This window comes from Urocitellus parryii, unplaced genomic scaffold, assembly GCF_045843805.1.
Source record: "Urocitellus parryii isolate mUroPar1 unplaced genomic scaffold, mUroPar1.hap1 Scaffold_43, whole genome shotgun sequence".
Lineage (NCBI taxonomy): Eukaryota > Metazoa > Chordata > Mammalia > Rodentia > Sciuridae > Urocitellus > Urocitellus parryii.
The window spans coordinates 5,231,880-5,248,514 of NW_027553833.1; the positions used below are offsets into that span (position 1 = coordinate 5,231,880).

The window sequence follows — 16,635 nt, forward strand, 5'->3', positions numbered from 1 at the left end:
CGGGGCTGGTTCCTTCCGGAGGCTCTGAAGGGAGAATATTTTCTTGACTTTCATCTTCAGGAGGCGACCTGCCTTTGTTGAATGGTGGGATCTTCTTATCACATAACTCCAGCATTTTGATTCCCTATTATTCTTTCATCTCTGACCCACCAGCCTCCCTCTTATAAGTACCCTCACGATTACATCGGGTCTACCTGGATAATCCAGGATCACCTTCCCTTTCAAGGTACTTGACAATCGAAAAGTCCCATCAATTCCTGGGAATTGGAGGTTTAAAACTTGCAGGGGGACGGGGGCTGTTATTTTTAGCTTACATGAAAGACACATGGAACTTCATCTTCCAATTCAAGATGGTGAGGCAAAAGTGGAAGTAAGAGAACCTGGCAGTGGGAGTAGATACTGGGAAGATGAAGGTCTGGGAAAGCTATGGTTTAAGGCATGATTCCATGAAGAGCCAGAAGGATGTGGTGTCTACCTTTCAGAAGGTATGGAATTATGTTGTTTTTATCCATGCTGGATACCTCCCCCGCACCCCACCCACCCTCACATACAAAGAGAAGTCGGTCATGAGGCTTAAATTTTTTTTTCTCATTTCAAAAGCTGAGGCATCAGGCAGGAAGCCAAAAATTGGACGTCAGACATTGTAATTATGGAATGATGGAGAATTGGCCCAACTAGATATATCTAAAACAGGTCTCCTGCTTGGTCCAGGAAGGAAGCTGGGGGCATATGTAAAAGATCATTAACTAGAATCTTGAAGATGTGGGGGAAAGGAGTTTCTCTGACCAAAATCACCAAGGAGACTGTGAGCCAGGAGGAGGAGAGGGAAGGGTGGGATGCAGAATGGCAGGATGGGGCGGTGCAGAATAATGAGACGTTTCTTTGCTGCACAGCCAATAGGGAACAGAAGTGGGAGCCACCTACCTGCACTTGGAAAGAAGTTTGGGGGCCACCAATTCAAACAAGGAGATACTGGCTTCGGCGTTAGAATAGTGGAAGAAAGAAAGAGTCAGATTCTTTTAAAATGTGGGCCATAGGCATCAGTTGTTTCCTCTGCTCTGATCCAAGACCCCAGTAAAATAAGTGTCATGAGATTTTTAAAAAGACACACACTCATGAAAACAAAGACCAAGTATGCAAAAAAAAAACACACAGAGGAATATCAAGAGAACTTCAGATGTTAGTAAACAGATGGATAATTAAATTTTAACTTTGCGTGCCAGATAAATATAATGCCCATAAGGTTGCTGAGTAGAACAAGAAGCCAACCAATTTCTATTATGGAATTCTGTAAACACTCTGGAATTTAAAGCAATAGATGTCTTAAAAGGAAGGTATCCTTGAAGCTGAGAAGTCAAGGATTGGTTGAAACTCTGTGAGAGAAGCAGTCAGACGCGGTGCATTCCCCACTCCATCCAGAGCAACCAGCATTCCCACTCCCCTCCCTAACGGGAGGCTGGAGGTGTGCTAAGCCTTGGAAGAGCTATACCGGAGGAACTTAGGAGTCAAGAACACCAAGATCAGCTTGGGAAGAGTGGGAGGTGCAGTTAGTAACTATTGGGATTTAGGGAGTAGAAAGATGTTAGCCCTTTGACAGGAGATTGGAAGGAGTCACACTGGCCCATAGGAGCAGAGTCTTACAGATACCAAGAGAGGAGCCTTGGTTAACAAAATATCTTGATGCTTCCAGGAGCATCCCACTGGAAGTCACTAATGCACAAAAACATCACATGTGCATGGAGCTTCTGTTCCTCCCTTTGGAATGTGAGAGGAGACCAGACTCTGAAACATTTGAATGATGCCTCTAACTGAAAAGAGAAGAATAAAGAAAACTGACACCAGGCAGAAAGAAAAGAAGGAAAAATCTATGAGTGGAAACTTCCAATTTATATGCTCAGAGAGATAAGAAAATACATTAATGTCGCGACCCCTTGCCCGCAAGGAAGACGCAACTCAGGAATCTTCTTCCAGCAGTTTATTCAGGCCTTTGATATTTCTTCTACTACTCCTCTTGCATGCCCCTCCCAGCCTTAATAAAGCATCTCAAGCCCCAATGCAAAGCCGCCACGTGGAACTTTCTCATAGGGTGTTGAAAAACCATGTGCCAACTCTCCCAAATAAGGAGTTGTTTATCACAAACCACAGCAGAGCCAGCGCCATCTTGTAATGGCGACCATAGTCTGCAAAAGCGGCAGAAGCGGCTCACCACACATTAAATCCATGAAACCAGCATTGCCTGATTTTTTAAATGGAGCTTTAAAATAACAAAATTTGTCTTGAAAATTAAAATCATGAGAGACAAATTACAAAGATAGAGGGATCTATAGATACAAATATAAATGTAGATATATAGATTATCAAGACAGAATGGAAACATAATGAAAAAGAACAGGGAAAGATAAGTGTCTTAGAAAGTTAATTCATTCAGAAGGTTAAAAATTGAACTGAGAAAAGTTTCAGAAAATGAATATATTAGAGTAGAAAAAATGTTCCATGATTAAAGACTGTCGGTGTTCAGATTCAAAAGACTCACTTTGTGCCAGCACAATAGATACATCATTATGAATTTCAGAGTAATGATGTTAAATGAAAATCTCAAAAACTCTCAGGAAAAAAAGATATCTATCACATACACACAGATGATCAGAAATCAAGCAATCATTAAAATTATTAGCTGCAATATCAGTAGCTGGAAGACAATAGAAATACCTTCAAAACTTGGAGGAAAATATTTGCCTAGATTTCTTTGTATAGCTAAGATAGAGATATGCAATAAATCAAAGTATTCTACATCATGCATCTTTTCTTTGGAAGCTACTATAACTTCAAATCTTCATTTTGATGAGGTAAAAAGAAGAGAGAGATAAAAATGCACAAAATGGCAATTCAAAAAGAAAGAGAAGGATGTCAAGAATGACAGACAGGTTACAAATCTAGAAACCAACCACTTTTTATTGGATCAGGAAAATGGAGAGGTCTAGGAAGGGTGTTTTCAAGATGGAGGTGGGATGAAAATCATAGATTTTCTCCTATGTTTGAACATATTGAGAGCCACTTTTTATTTCTGGAATAGAGTTTGGGGATGCAGGTGATTATGTATATGAAGGGAGTGGAAAATTTTTGAAATATTGAGGCAATTATTAACTCCAGGAAAAAAAAAGGTAGTTCAAGAAGGGAAATATAAACATTATAGTGCTGTGCACTGAACAGCTGGGAATACAATTTGAACATAACAAATCATACAAAATTATTTAGCCAAGAATTACATTACAGTTATTTGGGAAGATAAGTTCATGATAAAGAAAAGGGTACTTGTGTGCATACATATGTGAATATCACATATTAAGAAGGCATAAGAATTTAAAATTCTTTTTTTAAGGGGGGACTGGGGACTGAGCTCAGGAGCACTTGGCCACTGAGCCACATCTTCAGCACTATTTTGTATTTTATTTAGAGAAAGGGACTCACTGAGTTGCTGCTGACTTTTGCTGAGGCTGACTTTGCACTCAAGATCCTCCTGCCTCAGCCTCCTGAGCTGCTGGGATTATAGGTGTGTGCCACTGTGCCTGACTTAAATCCTTTTTTAAAACAAAAATATCAACTCAGCAATTAGGCATAAAAAGAAAAGTTTTCACAGAAACTACTCCAAGATTTAAAATATTCACCTCTGGGGAGCAAAACGAAGGGTTTGTAAGGAGTGGGATAGTGAATCTCTGTTTTCCATTTCAACCCTTGAACACTTATTAGTTTTCTGTGACTTCTGTAATAAATTACCATAAAGCTGCTGGTTTTAAACAGCAGAACGTTATTCTCCCACAGTCCTGTGGTTAGAATGCCAAAATGGATTTCCCTGGGCCAAACCCAAGGTGTTGGGAGGGCTGTGGTCTGTCTGGAGGTCCTAGGGGAGAATTTGTTCCCTGCCTCTTCTGAGTTCAGGTGGCTACTGGCACTACCTGGTTTGTGGCTATGTCACTCCAATCTTTAAATCTCTCTCCACTCCATCATCACAAGGCTTTCTCTCTGGGTATAAAATCTCCCTCTCCCTTCATCTTATAAAGATACATTTAGAGCTCACCTGGACACCTCTTTAATCATGATCCTTAATTTAATCACGTCTGCAAAGACCCCTATCCCAAGTAAGATGACATGCACAGGTTCCATAGATGGGGCTGTGGGGATTATTCCTTAGCTAACTATGAACATTTTAGAAACATGTCAGTACATCTCTATATGATATATTAATTAATTAAAGGAAAGAAGGTATTTCAACATTTTTACTGTGATTATCCTTGGAAAGTTCTGAGAGGTTTTCCGTGGCCTCTCTAACGTGGTCTTGCATTTCCAGCATACATGAGTCGTGTAAAATGTTAATTTGTGAGTGGGGAAAAAAAGAGGCAAGGAGAAATATTTCATGCTTTGGCCAATCTGCATTTGCAGCTAACTGGTTCCAAGTTTTCCGTTTCAAATACAAACCCCAGGCAATTCTCCAGTGAAGTGACACTGACATTCACGTTGTTCTCTGGAAGACATATGTGTGTTGCAAACACACGCCTCCTGGAAGCCAAGACCTCAGGGGCTAGAGGGAGATTTTGTGGGGTTTCAAAACTGAAAAGAGTACTTTTAAACCCAATCTAGAGAGTCCTTTGCTCTCAGACGCACAGCCTATCTGCTTCCCAGCATTTAGCTTTTATCTATTTTTCTCCGACTGGCTGAACCCCCACATGAGAACGTGAAAGTTGAAAGGGACTTGAAAGATGGTTGGGTCTAACAGGATACAGCTGAGTCCAGAGGATTCCAGCGACGAACGGATGATTTCCCAGGCAATGGAGACAGGACGTGGACCTGGGGCTCCTGATTCTGGATGCCCAGAGCACCTAGGCTCTTCTTTAGTCCATGAATCTCTACCCTTTGCTTCTCTGTAATTTAGGAAGTCCTGGCACCTGCAAAGAACAGGAAGATGAGAAGACGGAGTGACTTGGGCTCAGGGGAAAAATAGAAAAGTGTGCTGGAGAGTTGGTAGTACTAAAAAGCCAGGTCTGGATGAAATCTAGGATTTTTATCCAAGTCAAAAACCTGAGGCCAAGAGGACCAATGGAGCTGTGGGGTGAAGATCTGAGCCTAGAGCTTTGACCTGGCCCCTCTAGCTCGGGAGAAGAACAGAAGCAGGACTTCCCAGGAATCGTGGGCTCTGAGGGGCACCCTGAGTCTAAAACAGAACAGTGAATAACACTGAGGGGTAGGCTCAAGGCTCAGATCCCTATCATGCCCTCCCCTGCCTAAAGCCTTCCATAAGTTTTCATTTCAGTTAATTAAAGTCAACACACATTGTCATGATGCACCAAATGGCTCCCGTCTCTCCAGCCTCAGCTCCTCTCACTCTGGGAGGCATCTGGCTCCCGCTGTCCCTCAGCGGTCAGCCCCCACCTCCACCCATACTTCCCCGCTGTCCCTCAGCGGCCAGCCCCCAACTCCTCCCATAGTTCCCGGCTGTCCCTCAACTGCCAGCCCCCACCTCAATCCATAGTGCCCTGCTGTCCCTCAGCGGTCAGCCCCACCTCCACCCATAGTTCCCCGCTGTCCCTCAACAATCAGCCCCACCTCCATCCATAGTTCCCCGCTGTCCCTCAGCGGTCAGCCTCCACCTCCATCCATAGTTCCCCCCTGTCCCTCAGCGGTCAGCCTCACCTCCATGCATAGTTCCCTGCTGTCCCTCAACGGTCAGCCCCACCTCGACCCATAGTTCCCCGCTGTCCCTCAACAATCAGTCCCCACCTCCACCCATACTTCCCCGCGGTCCCCCAGCCCTCAGCCCCACCTCCAACCATAGTTCCCCTCTGTCCCTTGGTGCTCAGTCCCCACCTCCACCCATAGTTCCCCGCTGTCCCTCAGCGGTCATCCCCACCTCCACCTATAGTTCCCGCTGTCCCTCAGCTGCCAGCCCCCACATCCACCCATAGTTCCCCGCTGTCACTCAGCGCTCAGCCCCACCTCCACCTAAAGTTCCCCGCTGTCCCTCAGCGACCAGCCCCCACCTCCACCCATAGTTCCCAGCTGACCCTCAGCGGTCAGCCCCAGATCCCCCCATAGTTCCCCCCATAGTTCACCCCTGTCCCTCGGTGCTCAGCCCCCACCTCCACCCATAGTTGCCCTCTGTTCCTCAGCGGCCAGCCCCCACCACCTCCCATAGTTCCCCGCTGTCCCTCAGCGGCCAGCCCCCACCTCCACCCATAGTTCCCCGCTGTCCCTCAGCGGCCAGCCCCACCTCCACCCATAGTTCCCCGCTGTCCCTCGTCGCTCAGCCCCCACTTCCAACCATAGTTCTCTGCTGTCCCTCAGGCGCCAGCCCCCACCTCACCCATAGTTCCCTGCTGTCTCTCAGCGGTCAGCCTCACCTCCACCCATAGTTCCCCGCTGTCCCTTGGTACTCAGCTCCAACCTCCTCCCATAGTTCCCCGCTGTCCCTCAGCTGCCAGCCACCACCTACACCCATAGTTCCCAGCTGTCCCTCAGAGGTCAGCCCCACCTCCACCCATACTTTCCCGCTGTCCCTCGGCGCTCAGCCCCCACTTCAACCCATAGTTCTCCACTGTCCTTCGGCCTCAGCCCCCACCTCCACCCATAGTTCCCCGCTGTCCCTCAGCGCTCAGCCCCACCTCCATCCATAGTTCCCCGCTCTCCCTCAGTTGTCAGCCCCACCTCCAAACATAGTTCCCCGCTGTCACTCAGCCATCACCCCCACCTCCACCCATAGTTCCCGCTGTCCCTCAGCAGCCAGCCTCACCTCCACCCATAGTTCCCCGCTGTCCCTCAGCAGCCAGCACCCACCTCGAAACATAGTTCCCCGCTGTCCCTCAGTGGTCAGCCCCACCTCCACCTAATGTTCCCCGCTGTCCCTCAGCGGTCAACCCCCACTTTCTCCATAGTTCTCCGCTGTCCCTCAGCACTCATCCCCCACTTCCTCAATAGTTCCCCGCTGTCCCTCAGCGCTCATCCCCCACCTGCACACATAGTTCCCCGCTGTCCCTCAACGGTCAGACTCACCTCCACCCATAGTTCCCCGCTGTCCCTCAGCGGTCATACACACCTGCACCCACAGTTCCCCGCTGTCCTTTGATGCTCAGTCCTCACCTCAACCCATAGTTCCCCGCTGTCCCTCAGCGGTCAGCCCCACCTCCACCTATAGTTCCCGCTGTCCCTCAGCGATCAGCACCACGTCCAACTATAGTTCCCCGCTGTCCCTCAGCTGCCAGCCCCCACCTCCACCCATAGTTCCCTGCTGTCCCTCAGTGGTCAGCCCCACTTCCACCCATAGTTCCCCACTGGCCCTCGGTGCTCAGCCCCCACATCCACCCATAGTTCCCCGCTGTCCCTCAGCTGCCAGCCGCCACCTCCACCCATAGGTCCCCGCTGTCCCTCAGCGGTCAGCCTCACCTCCACCCATAGTTCCCCGCTGTCCCTCGGTGCTTAACCCCCACCTCCACCCATAGTTGCCGGCTGTCCCTCAGCGGCGAGCCCCTACCTCCTCCCATAGTTCCGAGCTGTCCCGCAGCTGCTAGCCCCCACCTAAACCCATAGTTCCCCGCTGCCCCTCATTGACCTGCCCCCACCTCCACCCATAGTTCCCCGCTGTCCCTCAGCGGTCACCCTGCACCTACTACCATATTTCCCCGCTGTCCTCAGCGGTCAGCACCCATCTCCACCCATAGTTCCCCGCTGTTCATCAAGGCCAGCCCCCACATCCACACTTAGTTCCCCGCTGTCCCTCAGCGGCCAGCCACCACCTCCACCCATACTTCCCCACTGTCCCTCAGCTGCCAGCCCCCACCTCCACCCATAGTTCCCTGCTGTCCCTCGGCAGTCATCACCACCTCCACCCATAGTTCCCCGCTGTCCCTCAGCAGTCAGCACCTCCTCCACCTATAGTTCCCCACTATCCCTCAACAACCAGCCCCACCTCCACACATAGTTCCCCGCAGTCCCTCAGCGGCCAGCCTCCACCTCCAACCATAGTTCCCCACTGTTGCTCAGCGGTCAGCCTGAACTCCACGCATAGTTCCCCACTGTCTCTCAGCGGTCAGCCCCACCTCCACCCATCCTTCCCCGCTGTCCCTCAGCAGCCAGTCCCTACCTCCACCCATAGTTCCCCACTATCCCTCAGCGGTCAGCCCCACCTCCACCCATAGTTCCCCGCTGTCCCTCGGTGCTTAACCCCCACCTCCACCAATAGTTCCCCACTGTCCCTCAGCGGTCAGCACATCCTCCACCTATAGTTCCCCCGCAGTCCCTCAGCGATCAGCCCCACCTCCACTGAATGTTCCCCGCTGTCCCTCAGCTGTCAGCCCCCACCTACACCCATAGTTCCCGCTGTCCCTCAGCGACCAGCCCCCACCTCCACCCATAGTTCCCAGCTGTCCCTCAGCGGTGAGCCCCACCTCCACCCATAGTTCCCCTCTGTCCCTCGGTGTTCAGCCCACACTTCCTCCCATAGTTCTCCGCTGTCCTTCAGCGCTCAGCCCCACCTCCACACATAGTTCCCCACTGACCCTCAGCCATCACCCCCACCTCCACCCATAGTTCCCGCTGTCCCTCAGCAGCCAGCCTCACCTCCACCCATAGTTCCCTGCTGTCCCTCAGCAGTTAGAACCCACTTCCTCCCATAGTTCTCCGCTGTCCCTCAGCGTTCAGCCCCAACTCCACCCATAGTTTCCCGCTGTCCCTCAGCGTTCAGCCCCACCTCCACCTAAGGGTCCCTGCTGTCCCTCAGCGGCCAGCCCCCACTTCCACCCATAATTCGCCGCTGTCCCTCTGTGCTCAGCCCACACCTCCACCCATAGTTGCCCGCTCTCCCTCAGGCGCCAGCCCCCACCTCCACCCATAGTTCCCCGCTGTGTCTCAGCGGTCAGCCTCACCTCCACCCATAGTTCCCCGCTCTCCCTCAGCCGTCACCCCCACCTCCACCCATAGTTCCCGCTGTCCCTCAGCGGCCAGCCTCACCTCCACCCATAGTTACACGCTGTCCCTCAACAGCCAGCCCCCACTTCCGTACATAGTTTCCCGCTGTCCCTCAGCGTTCAGCCCCATCTCCACCTAATGTTCCTTGCTGTCCCTCAGCGGTCATCCCCCCCACTTCCTCCCATAGTTCCCCGCTGTCCCTCAGCGCTCATCCTCCACCTGCACCCATACTTTCTCGCTGTCCCTCCGTAGTCAGCCTCACCTCCACCTATAGTTCCCCCTGTCCCTCAGCTTTCAGCCCCAGCTCCACCCTTAGCTCCCCGCTGTCCCTCAGCGGCCAGCCCCCACCTCCACCCATAGTTCCCGGTGGTCCCTCAGCGGTCAGCCTCACCTCCACCAATGGTTCCCCGCTGTCCCTCAGCAGTCAGCTCCACCTCCACCCATAGTTCCCGGCTGTCGCTCAGCTGCCAGGCACCACCTCCACTCATAGTTCGCCGCTGTCCCTCAGCGGTCACCCTCACCTCCACCCATAGTTCCCCGCTGTCCCCCGGTGCTCAGCCCACAACTCCACCAATAGTTCCCCGCTGTCCCTCAGCGGGCAGGCCCCACCTCCTCCCATAATTCCCTGCTATCCCTCAGCGACCAGCCCCAACCTCCACCCATAGTTCCCCGCTGTCCCTCAGGGGTCAGCCCCACCTCCACCTACAGTTTCCCGCTGTCTGTCGGCGCTCAGCCCCACTTCCACACATAGTTCCCCGCTGTCCCTCGGCGCTCAGCCCCCACCTCCACTCATAGTTTCCCGATGTCCCTCAGAGCACAGCCCAACTCCACACAAAGTTCGCTGTCCCTCAGTGACCAGACCCCACCTCCACCAATACTTCCCGGCTATCCCTCATCGGTCACCCCGCACCTCTTCCCATATTTCCCCGCTGTCCCTCAGCAGTCAGCTTCACCTCCACCCATAGTTCCCGGCTGTCCCTCAACGGCCAGCCCATACCTCCTCCCATAGTTCTCCCCTGTCCCTCAGCTGCCAGCCCCCACCTCCACCATAGTTCCCCGCTGTCCCACGGTGCTCAGTCCCCAGCTCCACCCATAGTTCCCCGTTGTCCGTCAGCAGTCATCCCCACCTCCACCTATACTTCCCCGCTGTCCCTCAGCGGCCAGCCCCCACCTCCTCCTATAGTTCCCCGCTGTCCCTCAGCGGCCAGCCCCCACCTCCTCCTATAGTTCCCCGCTGTCCCTCAGCGGCCAGCCCCCACCTCCTCCTATAGTTCCCCGCTGTCCCTCAGCGGCCAGCCCCCACCACCTCCCATAGTTCCCCGCTGTCCCTCATCAGTCAGCCCCACCTCCACCCATAGTTCCCCACTGTCTCTCGGTGCTTAGCCCCCACATTCACCCATAGTTCCCTGATGTCCCTTAGCTGCCAGCCCCCACCTCCACCAATAGTTCCCCGCTGTCCCTCAGCAGTCAGCCTCACGTCCACCTATAGTTCCCCGATGTCCCTCAGCGGTCAGCCTCACCTCCACCCATAGTTCCCCGCTGTCCCTCAGCGGTGAGCCCCATCTCCACCCATAGTTTCCCGCTGTCCCTCAGCCATCTCCCCCACCACCACCCATAGATCCCGCTGTCCCTCAGCGGCCAGCCCCCACGTCCACCCATAGTGCCCCACTGTCCCTCTGTGCTCAGCCCGCACATCCACACATCGTTCTCCGGTGTCCATCAGCAGCCAGCCCCCACATCCACCCATAGATCCCCGCTGTCCCTCAGCGGTCAGCCTCACCTCCAAACATGGTTCTCCGCTGTCCCTCAGTGGACAGCCCCCACCTCCACCCATAGATCCCCGCTGTCCCTCAGAGGTCAGCCCCACCTCCACCCATAGTACCCGCTGTCCCTCAGCGGCCATCCCCCACCTCCACCCATAGTACCCGCTGTCCGTCAGCGGTCAGTCTCACCTCCAACCATAGTTCCCTGCTATCCCTCAGCGACCAACCCCCACTTCCAACCATAGTCCCCCACTGTCCCTGGGTACTCAGCCCCCACATACACCCATAGTTCTCCGCTGTCCCTCAGCTGCCAGCCCCCACCACCAACCAGAGTTCCCCGCAGTCCCTCAGCGGTCAGCCTCACCTCCACACATAGTTCCCCACTGTCCCTCAGCGGTCAGCCCCACCTCCACCCATAGTTCCCCTCTGTCCCTCGGTGCACAGCTCCCACGTCCACCCATAGTTCCCCGCTGTCCCTCAGCTGCCAGCACCCACCTCCACGCATAGTTCCCCGCTGTCCCTCAGCGGTGAGCCTCACCTCCACCCATAGTTCCCCCCTGTCCCTCAGCGGTCATCCCCACCTCCAACTATAGTTCCTCGGTATCCCTCAGTGGTCATCCCCACCTCCACCTATAGTTCCCCGCTGTCGCTCAGCGTTCAACCACACCTCCACCCATAGTTCCACACTGTCCCTGGGTACACAGCCCCCACCTCCACCCATGGTACCCCGCTGTCCCTCAGCGACCAGCCCCCACCTCAACGCTTAGTTCCCCCCTGTCCCTCAGCATCCAGCCCCACCTACACCCATAGTTCCCCGCTGTCCCTCAGCGACCAGCCCCCACCTCAACCCATAGTTCCCCGCTGTCCCTCAGCAGTCACCACCCAACTCCTCCCATTTTTCCCCGCTGTCCCTCAGCTGTCAGGCTCACCTCCACCCATAGTTACCCGCTGTCCCTCATTGGTCAGGCCCACCTCCACCCATACTTTCCCGCCGTCCCTCAGCAGTCAGCCTCACCTCCACCCATAGTTCTCCGCTGTCCCTCAGGTGCCAGCCCCCACCTCCAGCCATAGTTCTCCGCTGTCCCTCAGGTGCCAGCCCCCACCTCCAGCCATAGTTCTCCGCTGTCCCTCAGGTGCCAGCCCCCACCTCCAGCCATAGTTCTCCGCTGTCCCTCAGGTGCCAGCCCCCACCTCCAGCCATAGTTCCCCGCTGTCCCTCAGTGGCCAGCCCCACCTCCACTCATACTTCCCCGGTGTCCCTCAGCGGTCAGCCCCAGATCCCCCCATAGTTCCGCACTATCCCTCGGTGCTCAGTCCACACATCCACCCATAATTCTCCGCTTTCCCTCAGCTGCCAGCCCCAACCTCCACCCATAGTTCCCCGCTGTCCCTCAGCCATCACCCCCAGCTCCACCCATAGTTCCCGCTCTCCCTCAGAGGCCATCCCCCACCTCCACCCATAGTACCCCGCTGTCCCTCAGGGGTCAGCCTAACCTCCACCCATAGTTCCCCGCTGTCCCTTGGTGCTCAGCCCCCACCTTCACCCATAGTTCCATGCTGTCCCTCAGCGGTCAGCCACACCTCCACCCATAGTTCCCCGCTGTCCATCGGTGCTCAGTCCCCACCTCCACCCATAGTTCCCCGCTGTCCCTCAGTGGTCATCCCCACCTCCAACTATAGTTCCCCGCTGTCCCTCAGTGGTCATCCCCACCTCCACCTATAGTTCCCCTCTGTCCCTCAGCGGTCAGCCCCAACTCCACCCATAGTTCCCCACTGTCCCTCGGTGCACAGCACCCACCTCCACCCATAGTTCCCCGCTGTACCTCGGTGCTCAGCCCCCACCTCCACCCATAGTTCCCCCCTGTCCCTCAGCGGTCATCCCCTCCTCCAACTATAGTTCCCCGCTATCCCTCAGTGGTCATCCCCACCACCACCTATAATTCCCCGCTGTCCCTCAGCGTTCAACCACACCTCCACCCATAGTTCCCCACTGTCCCTGGGTACACAGCCCCCACCTCCACCTATAGTACCCCGCTGTTTCTCAGGTGCCAGCCCCCACCTCCACCATAGTTCCCCGCTGTCCCTTGGTGCTCAGCCCCCACATCCACCCATAGTTCCCCGCTGTCCCTCGGTGCTCAGCCCCAACTCCACCCATAGTTCCCCGCTGTCCCTCAGCAGCCAGCCCCCACCTCCACCCTTAGTTCCCCCCTGTCCCTCAGCGGCCAGCCCCCAACTCTTCCCATAGTTCCCCGCTGTCCCTCAGCTTCCAGCACCCGCCTACACCTATAGTTCCCCGCTGTCCCTCAGCAGTCATCACCCATCTCCTCCCATTGTTCCCCGCTGTCCCTCAGAGGTCAGGCTCATCTCCACCCATAGTTACCCGCTGTCCCTGAGCGGTCAGTCCCACCTCCACCGATAGTTCGCCTATGAACCTCAGCGGTCAGCCTCACCTCCACCCATACTTCCCCGCTATCCCTCAATGGTCAGGCCCACCTCCACCCCTACTTTACCGCTGTCCCTCAGCAGTCAGCCTCACCTCCACCCATAGTTCCCTGCTGTCCCGCAGCGCCCAGCCCCCACCTCCACCCATAGTCCCCCACTGTTCCTCGGTGCTCAGCCCCCACATCCACCCATAGTTCTCCGCTGTCCCTCAGCTGCCAGCCCCCACCTCCAGCCATAGTTCCCCGCTGTCCCTCAGCGGCCAGCCCCCACCACCACACATACTTCCCCGGTGTCCCTCAGCGGTCAGCCACAGATCCCCCCATAGTTCCCCACTGTCCTTCAGTGCTCAGCCCCCACCTCCACCCATAGTTCCCCGCTGTCCCTCGGTGCTCAGTCCCCACCTCCACCCATAATTCCCCGCTGTCCCTCAGCGGTGAGCCCCAGCTCCACCTATAGTTCCCCGCTGTCCCTCAGCTGCCAGCCCCCACCTACACCCATAGTTCCCCGCTGTCCCTCGGCGGTCAGCCTCACTTCCACGCATAGTTCGCCGCTGTCCCTTGGTGCTCAGCCCCCACCTTCACCCATAGTTCCCCGCTGTCCCTCAGCTGCCAGCCCCCACCACCACACATACTTCCCCGGTGTCCCTCAGCGGTCAGCCGCAGATCCCCCCATAGTTCCCCACTGTCCTTCGGTGCTCAGTCCCCACATCTACCCATAATTCTCCGCTGTCCCTCAGCTGCCAGCCCCAACCTCTACCCATAGTTCCCCGCTGTCCCTCAGCCATCACCCCCAGCTCCACCCATAGTTCCCGCTCTCCCTCAGAGGCCATCCCACACCTCCACCCATAGTTCCCCGCTGTCCCTCAGCGGTCAGCCTAACCTCCACCCATAGTTCCCCGCTGTCCATTGGTGCTCAGTCCCCACCTCCACCCATAGTTCCCGGCTGTCCCTAAGCGGTCAACCCCCCAATTCCTCCCATAGTCCCCCGCTGTCCCTCAGCGCTCAGCCCCCACCTCCACCCATAGTTCCCTGCTGTCCCAAAGCGCTCAGCCCCCACCTCCACCCATAGTTCCCCACTGTCCCTTAGCGGTCGGCCTCACCTCCACCCATAGTTCCCCGCTGTCCCTCGGTGCTCAGTTCCCACCTCCACCCATAATTCCCCGCTGTCCCTCAGCGGTGAGCCCCAGCTCCACCTATAGTTCCCCCCTGTCCCTCAGCTGCCAGCCCCCACCTACACCCATAGTTCCCCGCTGTCCCTCGGCGGTCAGCCTCACTTCCACGCATAGTTCGCCGCTGTCCCTTGGTGCTCAGCCCCCACCTTCACCCATAGTTCCCCGCTTTCCCTCAGCTGCCAACCCTCTCCTCCACCCATAGTTCCCCGCTGTTCCTCAGCGGTCAGCCTCACCTCCACCCATAGTTCCCCACTGTCCCTCGTGCTCAGCCCCCACATCCACCCATAGTCACCCGCTGTCCCTCAGCTGCCAGACCCACCTCCACACATAGTTACCCGCTGTGCCTCAGTGGTCAGCCTCATCTCCACTCATAGTTCCCCGCTGTCCCTCCATGCTCAGCCCCCACCTCCACCCATAGTTCCCCGCTGTCCCTCAGCGGCCAACCCCCTCCTCCACCCATAGTTCCTCGCTGTCCCTCAGCGGCCAGCCCCCATGTCCTCCTATAGTTCCCCGCTGTCCCTCAGCTGCCAGCCCCCACCTCCACCCATAGTTTCCCGCTGTCCCTCTGAGGTCAGCCTCACCTCCACCCATCGTTCCCTGCTGTCTCTCATAGGTCAGCCCCACCTCCACCCATAGTTCCCCACTGTTTCTATGTGCTTAGCCCCCACCTCCACCCATAGTTCCACGCTGTCCCTCAGCGGTCAGCCTCACATCCACCCTTAGTTCCCCGCTGTCCCTCAGTGGTCAGCCTCACCTCCACCCATAGTTCCCCGCTGTCGCTCGGTGCTCTGTCCCAACCTCCACTCATAGTTCAGTTAACATTTATCAAGTGACTACTTAGGTCAGCCTTGCATTGATTTGTCACTTTGGCCCTGCTAAGAACACACTGATGTCAGGATTACTAAACTCATTTTACATGTGGAAACTGAGGCACATAAATTTTAAGTAACTTACCTAAGGATGTACAGTGAGTGTAAGAACAAGGATTTGGCCCCAGGCCTAACTGACTTCAAAGTCTGCACTCAACTCATGGGAATAGAAAAGTAGCCAACCTGGAAAAACTATTCTAATGAGCCAACAACAGGAAGACATGTACACCAAGGGTCAAGTTTAAACAAAATCAAGTATATTATCTAACTTTTGTCAACCAAAATCATAATTGCATGATGGTTGCCTGAGGAAGCATGTAGCGTGGTCACAAAATGGAATTTTTCTCTAGATGAATAAACTGGCCCAATCAGGAACACAAGTACTCATCCCTTTGCTGGAAATAGAAGATATGAGTTTGGGGAATGGATGGGGAGGAAAGAGAAAAGTTCTCTATTCTGTCTTCTTTTTCATTAAAACTTTGCAGAGAAAGTACATCAAATCATTTCCTCCCTCCTCAGTAACAAACATGGGGCAGAGACCACAAAATAATCAAATCCATCCAGAAAATACTTTCCAAGGGAAATAATAATCTCAAATCACAGAACTTTGGCAGGCAAGAGAGATTTGGAGGAACATCAAGATAATGATATTGGTCAGCAAATTAGATACAGCACTGCAATCCAATAAGAAAGCAAAATCCAATGCTAATGTGACTGGCAAAGTTTCCCAAGCCAAGGTATCTGCTGCACTGTAGGTCGGGAGGCAGGGAAATTCCTGCTCACAACCCAGGTGGGTCCCACATGTAACACAGCACTTGGTTTAAACCTCAGTGCTGCCGAGTCCTCAACCTCAAAGACCCTGGGAGGAAGAGAGATGCAGTGGGGAACAACTTGAGGAGAAGAGATGAGATCAGAGAGTCAGCCACCCTGAACATGGCCATGAACAGGGGTAGACAGGTCCTGGGTGAGGTGGACCAAGGAAAGGAGGCTGAACATTAAGGACACAATAGAAACGGCGACACGATTCTCTGAACTATAGAAAGGATAAGGCAAATAGGCGACGAATGGCCAAGATGCACTGGGAGCTTGCAATGTCACTCTGCCCAATCCCTGCTCCTGTTTCGAGGTTGTACCCATGTCCTCCTAGACAGAGGAATACCATTTCACTTCCTTAAAGGTTTTCTTTGAAAGCAATTTTGTACCTTTGCTCAGGGACTTAAATGAATTTCTTATCATGCTTAAATACAGAGAAAAGCTTTCTTGGATCAAACTCAAATCCTTCCTTCTCAACTTAAACTTTTCTACAGACTTGCAAAGAGAATTGTAGATCCTTAGCATCTTTCATGTAAAACAAACAAACAAACAAACAAACAAAAACTCCATTCTTGGGCTGGGAATGTGGCTCAAGCGGTAGCGCGCTCGCCTGGCATGCGTGCGG

General features: G+C 54.3%; 1 protein-coding gene across 1 annotated transcript in view; it reads right to left on the minus strand.

Annotated features, from left to right (window-relative positions):
• Positions 1–2,013: 2,013 nt before the first annotated feature.
• The window catches only part of LOC144252432 (flavin-containing monooxygenase 5-like), a 64,362-nt gene continuing 49,740 nt past the window's right edge, over positions 2,014–16,635 (minus strand). Inside the window, exon 8 of the mRNA XM_077794756.1 lies at positions 2,014–4,940. Coding sequence (XP_077650882.1) covers positions 4,688–4,940 — 253 coding nt within the window. The 3' untranslated portion in view covers positions 2,014–4,687. The remainder of the gene's footprint in view (positions 4,941–16,635) is intronic.